Source organism: Carassius gibelio, chromosome A11, assembly GCF_023724105.1.
Source record: "Carassius gibelio isolate Cgi1373 ecotype wild population from Czech Republic chromosome A11, carGib1.2-hapl.c, whole genome shotgun sequence".
In the NCBI taxonomy this organism is placed as follows: Eukaryota; Metazoa; Chordata; class Actinopteri; order Cypriniformes; family Cyprinidae; genus Carassius; species Carassius gibelio.
Window position 1 is genome coordinate 19,713,946 of NC_068381.1, and position 10,776 is coordinate 19,724,721.

The following is a 10,776-nucleotide window of genomic DNA, read 5'->3' on the forward strand; positions in this document are numbered from 1 at the left end:
AGTGTGAGTGCCTAACCAAAGCTCCAAGTGCTCTCATGAAAACCAGACAGCACCCCTGTCTCTTTCAGAGGTGGGAACTGAACCGACTCTGACGTCATCGCCTCAGTCTGCGCACGCGCACGGAGTATAAAACGCGGGTTCGCATGTTCTTTCTTCCCAGTTCCTTCTTTCTTAGCCAGGGTAAGCAAAATTCACTTTGTGGTTGTTGTTTTTTCTTTTTCTATTTTAGTACACTAGAAGTCTTCTTTTAAAGCATATTAGAAAGTCATTTAGCAAACCACTATGTGGAAATTTGGTAAGGTTGAAACTTTACTTTTAGGATTTTGGTGGTTGCTGCTGACCACGTGGCGCGTTTTCGGTGCACGCGGGAATGATGAAAATTTCACTGGCTTAGTTTTATATTGATTATGCACATAATGTTAATAAACCGGTTAAACAAGTTAATCCACGTTTCAACGCTGCATACAGGCCATTTAAGTGTCTTTGCAGTAGGTTGTTTAGTTGCTTAACTACCTTATGTTACTTCGTTTTACGTTATTTGTTTGTTTTGCAGTATGTGGGCTGTTGGACCATGGAGTTGTGCTGTAGTGCTTACTCAGACTCTGGTGAGTTTAGATTTACACTAGACTTTGCTCTAAGACTTCTGGTAGCGATGATGACTTATCTTTTTTCCCCAGCAGACCGACACTGTTGACCCTTTCTAACAAATAAGCCAAATGCTCTGAGCAACCATGTAGCTGCCACAATCTGGTAATTGTGGTTTTTAAGGTCACTGACCTACTACTATTCCAACAGATCATACTGGAGCCGAATGGATGACCTCAAATTCATCAGACTTTGTTTCATAAGTCATTCACACCTTTAAAACAGGTAAAGTTGAACACGTTTTTTGGCACATTTGGTTGATATTTACCAGGTGCATATGATGACTGATCTTTTTTCCCCAGCAGATCGATAGTGTTGACACTTGCTCTGAACTTTAAGCCAATTTATCTGAAGCACCATCAAAGTTGCCTGGTATAAAAGATATTGCTTTTTATTTTTTTCTTGACCATGAGCCCTCTCTTTATCTTTCCAAAGGAAGAATTCTGGAGGACCAGAGGGACATCACATGATGAGTGACCTTTGAATGGCCACATGTGAAGGTATATTTCAGTGTATTTTGTGTATATTCTTCCGTTCACTAACTTGGGTTTCATCAATTTAAGTTTTTTTTGTTTTCTTCCTAGGCATTTGAGAGCCCTTCATTTTGAAGACTCTGCACTGTCCATGTGGAGAAGTTGAAGTACATAATGGCCCTTCAGTCCAGTGTTTACCAGTTATGGGGGGAAAAAAGCCTTTTATTCATGGGAGTTGACCTACTGTTCTAACATGGTGTTTTTTTTTTTTTTTTTTTTAAAGCCCAATTTTCTGCCTACGAATTATTGCTTGTATTCTATGTAAGTGCAAATTGTATTGCGGCTTGAACTTGCCTCTCTTTCTTCAGTAAAACTATTAAACCATGAACTGACTTCTGCATTCATAAACTTGTTCATTCATCTGTGGCCTTGAGGTGAGATGTAAATTTAGCAGAACCATTATCTGAATGAAACCAGTAGTTGGTTAGTGGAAGTCTTCTGGTCATTCAACTTGAGCAAAACACAAATAAACAATGTAAGACTACTGTAGGTTAAGTGATTAAAACCCTAGAACTTAAAGAATTGGTGGATCTAACCAATCACATGTGGTTGCTTTGTCACCTCAAGGTAAATTGTACATTCAACCAGAGTAGAACGTGTCTTGATGTACTAGAGACGCACACCAGAATCATTCTACTGTCTATTTAAAGTATTTTTGACACCAAGCAGTAGAGTTTAAATGTTTATTCTTTCATCTTATAATTGTCTCAAACCTTACTTTAAAGTTTTACATTAGTGGACCGTACACCTAAAATTGGAATAACTGACAGTATTTTACTGGACAGCGGAAAGACCATTCACACTCCACTTTGAACTATTTAAATGTAGTTCCCATGTGTGTTCCATGTAGACTCCATTTGATTCAAAGAAAGTAAAACCGAAATTAATCATGCACACTTTTGTACAAAATATACAGGTGTCTTGTAAGACATTGGATCTATGTACAAGACATCTCACAATAAAAAAAACCTGTTACAAGAAAATCCACCCAGTGCTACAATAATTCAATCTTTTGAGTCTGTAGTGATCGTCCGTGTAACAGCCATCGATTATGAACCAAATAACCTGAAAACACACACAAGAACACTTTAAAATATGCAACAACTCTTCACAAAAACAGTTTGTTTGCAATAGTGCATAAAGGTGAATATTAAAAGAGCATTAAAGTAGAATACACAATATTTATTTTAAAAGGCAATACTCACAAGATCATGCAAAACATGATGAAAATGTTCCAGAGAGCAATGAATATACGAAAGTACCGTAGACTCAGCAAAAACTCTCTAATGTTGTCACCTAAAGACAAACAATGCATAATAATAATAATATAATAAATGCAGCATCTTTGATCTAATATTTAATATATTTCATAACAATATATTCTCGGTCCATCCAATGATAGAGTTAGGGTCTCTGTAATGAACTGTAGCTGTCTGTTCACCGTCTTATTAAATATATGTCATACTGTCCCAATAATATTCAATTCACTATTATTTAATAATGCAGCGTTAATGAATTGTTGTTGTTACCAGTTCTGGACAGTCCAGATTCATCGCCAAACCCTTGAGACGGCGTTTCTCTCTTCTTTCTGCACACAGACAGTGAACGACACGGATAAGAAAAAAACAATCATCCAAATGGAAACCGACAGATAACTTTTGTGTTTTCACTCACAGTTTAAAGTTGAGCACAGCTCCGGCGTTCACGAGCAGAGTGCTGAAAACACACGGAAGTAAGGAAATGTGTGACGTGGAGAGGAAAACACACTACTCTTACACTCTGACAGCAGTACACTACACATATAAACATCACCAATTACTTCCTATTTAAGAATAACGTGAAATCTATGCTTCTTTAAAAATAAATGAATGTAGAATTTACCCAAAAATGATAAGATCTCCAATCATTTTGGCTGATTATATGCACCTCGGTTAGTCCTCTTCTTCTTCTTCTATATTTGTTTGAGTTCAATATGAGTCGTATTAGTTCTTCATCGCCACCTGGCGCCAGATACACAACACGACAATCCTGTCTGCGAAAGAGGCATGAATAGATTGATGGATAGAGGGTAGTTACAAAGACTTCCAGTTACTTATTGCATAAAAATTTGTGTTGCATTTTAAACGTCTTCCATAGTAACATATAGCATACATATATCATGCTACAGTTCATATATCATGCTATAGTAGCCTATCATATTACTTTTATCATTTTTTTTAAAGTTGTACACTGATGTTCTACCTATGTTTAAATTTAAAATGTGCACACATCATACCTGTACATCATAATTGTCTATATTATATTTTGTTTCTGCTTTTTTGTACATTGTCTATTTGTCTATTTTTTTATATTATTCTTCTTCTTATCTGTGTCCTGTCTTGTTACTGTCATTCTGTTGCATTGTGGAGCTTCTGTCACTAAAACAAATTCCTTGTATGTGTAAACATACCTGGCAATAAAGCTCATTCTGATAAGATATTAAATCTGCAGTCGGTAACTTTTGACGCTCTAGCCGTTAATAAACAAAACTGCTTGCGTCTTGCGGAAGAACATCGTAGCCGGAACTACTTCTCTCTGTTTATGTCTATGAAGAATCACAAAGGTACTGGGTCACTCTGCCGCGGTACCCCGAAGCAATCTAAAATAGTCCGAATATAAACACTTATTATAGGTGTACCCTAGTGATAAAAACACGGATTGGAAAATGGATTCATGGTGTACTCGCTTATTATATACATTTTGTAATATTTGAACACAATGAAAGTTACGGACCGCAGCTCTGATTGGTTGTTTCTTACCGGGAGCGGTGTTTTTCTGCAAATGGCAATAGGACCACTGGGAGGAGCCAGAGGAGCTTGATTTTTTAAACAGATTATCTGTCTCATATTCTACTGTCAGGACATAATGACAGGTTTAACAAATATGTAAAAAAAAATTAACAAAAGTTACGTACTGCAGCTTTAAAGGCAAAAAGCCAATACATTAAAATGCTGAATAGCCTATTTGATTAAAATAATAAAATTATACTAATAATTATTATTGTTAATTTAATGCACAGGATTTGTTTATTTTACTAATATTTCCTTTTTATGTTTGAGGGACAATAATGCAGTAGATTAAATATGACAATTCTCAGAATAGTTTTAGCATGTTAATGAAAATGACTACATCCAGATAGCACACATACAGGTCTGCAAGATGTCTGTTAAAGATCACTTCATCTGGAATGCATCTGCTGTGTATAAACATCTAGACATATTTCAGACGTCAGTTTGATGTACATTTCATATCATAAACATCTTAAAATATTTTCTAAATGTCTATTTTTAAAAATATATTTCCAAATGTCCCCTCCCCCTCTGCTATATGTAATTAAGGCGGCAACAGTGGAGTATATGAAGTGTCCAACACTCTTCACTTCATATTTTCAGTAAATTAAGTGCATTATCTGGGTAATTAAAGTGCACTTTTTCTTTTTAGAATTTTCAGTGTGAGCACACACACCATTTATACTAAATGACATAGAGTAGTGCATATGTATGGATTTGGGACGCACCTTACGTTTATAAATTTGGTCTTGGCAGGGCTAGATCTGCTATGCACACTGCTGCTGAGCAAGTATTTGCAACTGCCAATGGATACACATACACACTTCTGTGAGCCTTTAAGATATGCAGCTGCTTTATGAATGGGCATATATAAATTAACAGATCTAGACAGGTGGAGCTGGGGGAGGTGGAAGGTTTAGGAGGAACTCTGATACATTGCTGAATCAGAATCAGCAAATGCCAATCAACTTGTGCTGTTTGGTAAATGTTGTGATTGTTAGCAGATTGCATGTAAAGGTCCTATCAGTCAGCATCATCTAGAGTTTTATGAGTCAGATACAAGAATTTGTTTAAAAACAATAATGGGTGGACCCACTGCTGTCAGGGTCACAGAAGCGGAGCGGAGATGTAGAGGAAGCGGTAGCTCTTCTCGCACACTACATCATGGGCCAACAGCGAGTCATACTCCGCCGATATAAACTACGCAAGCGTCTTCAGCGACCGGGTGAGTCCATGCAAGATTATGTGACTAATCTGCATAACATGGCGCGCTCATGCAATTATAGGACACTTCAAGATCAGATTGTTTGTGATCAGTTTATTAAAGGCATACTATGTGACAAGACTCGAGAAAAACTGTTGTTAGAACCTGACGAATTGACACTAAACCAAGCAGTTGTAATTGCACTGCAAGTGGAGGCTGCTCTGGAATGCTCAACAGTACTTGCTGACGAGCGCCTCCCTGTGGACGTTTCCAAGCAACAGTTGCGATTTTCTTGCCATTCAGGCCACTGCCATTTACCCACAGAAAAGACTGCAGATAGCAATGAAGGTTTTCCAGTGCAGCTTGCACAGTTACAGAGAAACCAACGCAGTTTGAGCTTCTGTGGCAACTGTGGCTCCAGTTTGCACAATTCAAAAGCCCAAAATTGCCCTGCACGTGGACAGACATGCAGGAAGTGTCTAAAAAAATAACTTTGCCAAAGTTTGCCGGTCAGCTCCTGCTACACAAGCAGCATGGAAGAGACTCTCACATGTCCCAAATGTCTACACTGAGAAAAGGCATGTATCAGCTGGCCAGGCAGCTTTTAGGATGTGTACTGTGCTGCTGGAGGAGGCAAGCCTTCCACTCCTGATGGATACGGGAGCAGCGGCATCGTTGCTTAATGCCAGTATGTATCAGAAGGTTTTCTCACATCTGCCATTACAACAGCCCTGCACTTCCCTCTGTGGTTATGACAGCTCTAAGATTGTGATGCTCGTCATTCTACGGGTCTCAGTACGTTATGGCTCTAAACATCTGTCATCATTTCCCTTCTACATTACTGGCTCTGATATCCACCATGTCACCTCCACTGGCAACAGAGATGGCCATCACTTGTTCGACGGACTGGGCTGCCTTACAACATTCACCCATAGGCCTTTGGTTGACCCTGTTGTGCCGCCGGTCATACAGCCCCTGCACAGACTTCCCATAGCCCTGCGGGAAGAAGTTACTGCAGAGCTTCAAATGATAATGGACATGTGAGTTATTGAGCCGGTCAATGCATCTCCCTGGATTTCTAACCTGGTCATTGCAAAAAAAATAAAAAATCAGGCGGAATGCGAGTATTTGTTGACCTGCGCTCTGTAAATAAGGCGGTTATGCCAGACAAGTACCCCTTACCCACAGCTGAGGAGCTGACTGCTTACTTCTATGGTTCAACAGTCTTCTCAAAACTGGACCTGCGCCAAGGTTATCTGCACATGCCACTTCACCCTTCTAGCAGAGATCTCACAGCATTTGTCACACATGTTGGGGTATTTTGATATACTCGTATGCCGTTTGGCCTAAGCTCCGCCCCCAGCTGCTTTCAAAAGGTAATGACCACCATTTTGGCTGGAATTCCCGGAGTTGGAGTATTCCTGGATAATTTAGTAGTCCATGCGCCAGATGTCCAGACCCATAACGACCGTCTCAGCAGGTTGGCCAGTGCTCTCATGGCACATAACCTTACATTAAATGGAGAGAAATGCACTTTTGCAGCCTCAGCCATAGACTTTGTTGTGTACCGCCTCACCTCTTTAGTCAAATATTGAGGCGATACACAGAATCCCAGAGCCCACCTCTTCCTCACAGGTGGCCTCATTTCTGGGCATGAAGGCCTATCACCTTTGTTTCTTGTTTCTTTGTTTCAAACCACGGCACCCCTTCGCCAGTTACTAAAGAAAGAAGAGCCATGGAACTGGACTAGTGCATGCTCCAAGGCCATTAGACCACTAAAGTCCCAGCTTACCACACCTCCTTTCTTACCTCACTTGAATCCCGATAGTCAGCCTATCGTCACCTGCGATGCCTCCGCACAGGCACTGGGAGCAGTGCTGTCACAGATGCAGTATGGAGTGGAAAGACCTATAGCATTTGCCTCCAGAGCTTTGACCCCCACGGAACAGCGCTACTCTGTAGGTGAACACTAGGCCCTTGCTTGTGTCTGGGCAACTGAACGATGGCATCTCTTCCTCTAAGGTCGGCATTTCACGCTCCGCACGGACCATCAGGCTCTGACCACACTCTTGTTGGCCTCTGGCTCAGGTCATAAATCCCTGCGTCTGCACAGATGGGGTGAGCGTCTAAGGCAGTATGACTATCAACTCAAGTTCACGCCAGGGAGGGACAACGTTGTTGCTGATCTGCTATCTCGATCAATTGAGGCACCCACACCAGCAACCTTGCCAGGAAATTATGACATGGAGTCAGACCCGCTACACACCCCTCTGCAAGAATCGGTCTCCTTGGAGCAGCTGCAGAAGGAGTCCAAGTGTGACCCCACACTAACAACACTGCACACATATATATACGCTCAGGATGGCCAACACGGGTGCCCGAGCAGCTAAAATTTTTTGCTTAAGTACAAAATGAACTGTCATGTTGGGGCGATGTGTGTGTCTCTGGAGGCCTTTGTACAGTGGTGCCAAGCAGCCTGCACGCACGCGTCTTATCAATGGCGCATGAGAGGCACTGGGGTATTGTAAAGCTTAAGCAAAGATGCTGAGACCTGGTTTGGTGGCCAGGCATTGATCGTGACATTGAAGGACTGGTCAGAGATTGTGAACCATGTCTACTCAATGGAAAGACTGGACAACCGGTCTCACCCCCTTTGCAGCCTGTTCCATTGCCATCTCACCCATGGGAGCACCTTCAACTTGACATCTGTGGGGAAATTCATGGCCATGGCGTTCCCCACCATCAGCACTTTCTGGTGGTCGTGTATGATCTCCATTCTAAATGGCCTGAGGTAATACCAGCCAGGACAGTTACAACACAGACCATCACTCAGATACTGGAGAGTCTGTTCACTCGCTGGGGCATGCCCCGTGCTATCACTACTGACAATGGGCCGCAGTTTACCTCTGCAGACTTCTCCAATTTCCTGTGCCGTAAAGGAATTAAGCATTTCCGTGCCGCACTCTACCATCCCCAGGCAAATGGTGGGGTTGAAAGATTCAATCAAAGCCTTAAGAATGGCATTCGTGCACACCAGGCCCAGGGGTATACATTCCAAACAGCACTCAACTTAACGCTTATGCATTACAGAGCTAGCCAGCACACCACCACTCAGGCCTCTCCTGCTCTGCTTATGCTTGGCCGAGAGATGGACTTGCCATTGAACAGACTGAGACCACAGGAATTGTCAGCTACTTCAAACCAGAGGTGAATGAAGGCCAACTTTGACAGAAGACACAAGGCCAAATCTAGTAAGATAACAGTTCTAGACTGGGTTCGGGTCCAGAGACCACACCGTAGCAATAAAATGGCATCGTTTTGGTCTGAACCCTTCCAGGTGGATTGTCAGTTAGGGCTTGCCACATTCTTGTTGAGCGATGGTTCTCGCTGGCATGCTAGCAGACTGCAGAAAGTGCCAAACCCTTTCAACTCACACATGTGCTAACAGACAAGTGAGCCTAGTGGAGGGCCAAGACACAGCTCGGTTTTTGCACCACCATCAACGCTGCCAGTAGAACCATTAGCAAGCCGAGTGCATCAAGGTTCCCCTGTCAGGGTGGTCCCGCATCAATCTCCACCAGCTGTGGGGCCTCAACCTCTTTATCCACTGCCTGATGGGAATCAGGAGGGCCAAGAAGTGCCACAGTCAACAGTAACTGAGAGTCGGCAGATTCGAGCAAGAGCTCGTCCCGCATACCTAAAGGACTTTTTCACAGACTTTAATGCTTAGGTGTTTGGTCATTTCCTATAGTTATAGCTTGAGAGAGCACAGTTTTGTTCTTTAAGGGGGGGAGGGGGGGGGGGTTGTGTTCTACCATTAGGTTTTCGGGGTTACGAGGGGGTTAAGTTTTGCCTGCTGTTTTTGCGCATGTGTGTAAGTGAGACAGAACTAGTAAAGTGATTATCCGTTCAGCCGTGTGTGCTCCGTGTTTAATAGCTAACTGAAATACTCCAACATAACAATTACCTTAAGTAACGCATGCGCAAAAACTAATGGAATGCATAGTCGATATAAAAAATTGGATGACGAGTAATTTCTTACTGCTAAATTCTGAAAAAACAGAGGTATTAATTATAGGACCTAAAAACTCTGCTTGTAATAACCTAGAACACTAAGACTTGATGGTTGCTCTGTCAATTCTTCGTCATCAGTTAGGAACCTAGGTGTGCTACTTGAACGCAATCTTTCCTTAGAAAGCCACGTTTCTAGCATTTGTAAAACTGCATTTTTCCATCTCAAAAATATATCTAAATTACGGCCTATGCTCTCCATATCAAATGCAGAAATGTTAATCCATGCATTTATGACCTCAAGGTTAGATTACTGAAATGCTTTATTGGGTGGTTGTTCTGCACGCTTAGTAAACAAACTACAGCTAGTCCAAAATGCAGCAGCAAGAGTTCTTACTAGAACCAGGAAGTACACTGCACTGGCTCCCTATCAAACATCGTATAGGTTTTAAAATATTGCTGATTACTTATAAAGCCCTGAATGGTTTAGCACCTCAGTATTTGAATGAGCTCCTTTGACATTATAATCCTCTACGTCCGCTACGTTCTCAAAACTCAGGCAATTTGATAATACCTAGAATATCAAAATCAACTGTGGGCAGCAGATCCTTTTCCTATTTGGCGCCTAAACTCTGGAATAACCTACCTAACATTGTTCGAGAGGCAGACACACTCTTGCAGTTTAAATCTAGATTAAAGACCCATCTCTTTAACCTGGCATACACATAACATACTAATATGCTTTTAATATCCAAATCCTTGAAAGGATTTTTAGGCTGCATTAATTAGGTAAACTGGAACCGAAAACACTTCCCATAACACCGTATGTACTTTACATCATTAGAAGAATGGCATCTACGCTAATATTCTGTTTCTCTCTTATTCCGAGGTCACCGTAGTCACCAGATCCAGTATGCATCCAGACCAGATTGTGGATCAGCATCTAGAAAGGACCTCTATTGCCGTGAAAGACAGCGGAGACCAGGACAACTAGAGCCCCAGATACAGATCCCCTGTAAAGACCTTGTCTCAGAGGACCACCAGGACAAGACCACAGGAAACAGATGATTGTTCTGCACAATCTGACTTTGCTGCAGCCTGGAATTGAACTACTGGTTTCGTCTGGTCAGAAGAGAACTGCCACCTCCCCCCCCCCCCCCCCCCCCCCTCCTCAATTCTGTCACCGATGGAGTTTCGGTTGCTTGCCGCTGTCGCCTCTGGCTTGCTTAGTTGGGGTCACTTCATCTACAGTGATATCGTTGACTTGATTGCAAATAAATGCACAGACACTATTTAAACTGAACAGAGATGACATCACTGAATTCAATGATGAACTGCCTTTAACTATCATTTTGCATTATTGAGACACTGTTTTCCTAATGAATGTTGTTCAGTTGCTTTAAAGGTGACGACTTGACTTAAGGAATTTGACCACAGAACAAAAAAACAAACATTGTATTGCCATGGTATACTGAACATATCAACATTGGTAAATATTCACTGTTACATAACCAGAATTCCACAGTAATGATTTATGCAACTTGTTTTTCACTTA

The 10,776-nt window shown here is 41.7% G+C and overlaps 1 protein-coding gene, 1 long non-coding RNA gene and 2 other non-coding genes across 4 annotated transcripts; 3 read left to right on the forward strand and 1 right to left on the reverse strand.

The window, feature by feature from the left end:
- Window positions 1–79: 79 nt before the first annotated feature.
- Window positions 80–1,387, forward strand: LOC128022612 (uncharacterized). Its single transcript, XR_008185956.1, has 5 exons — window positions 80–180; window positions 554–605; window positions 796–870; window positions 1,081–1,145; window positions 1,230–1,387. It is a non-coding gene; the product is annotated as an uncharacterized LOC128022612 (long non-coding RNA).
- On the forward strand, window positions 643–734 carry LOC128022862 (small nucleolar SNORD12/SNORD106). The gene has a single exon (XR_008186015.1). It is a non-coding gene; the product is annotated as a small nucleolar SNORD12/SNORD106 (small nucleolar RNA).
- LOC128022863 (small nucleolar SNORD12/SNORD106) lies at window positions 916–1,003 on the forward strand. Its single transcript, XR_008186016.1, has one exon. It is a non-coding gene; the product is annotated as a small nucleolar SNORD12/SNORD106 (small nucleolar RNA).
- A 460-nt stretch (window positions 1,388–1,847) lies between the features above and the next one.
- LOC128022611 (small integral membrane protein 7) lies at window positions 1,848–3,181 on the reverse strand. The gene is made up of 5 exons (XM_052610330.1): window positions 3,060–3,181; window positions 2,853–2,894; window positions 2,708–2,766; window positions 2,384–2,474; window positions 1,848–2,243 (listed from the first exon to the last, which is right to left on the reverse strand). Exons 1-5 carry the CDS (start codon window positions 3,083–3,085, stop codon window positions 2,228–2,230), a joined length of 234 nt encoding a protein of 77 aa, XP_052466290.1. The 5' UTR covers window positions 3,086–3,181; the 3' UTR covers window positions 1,848–2,227.
- Between the last annotated feature and the right edge of the window lie 7,595 nt (window positions 3,182–10,776).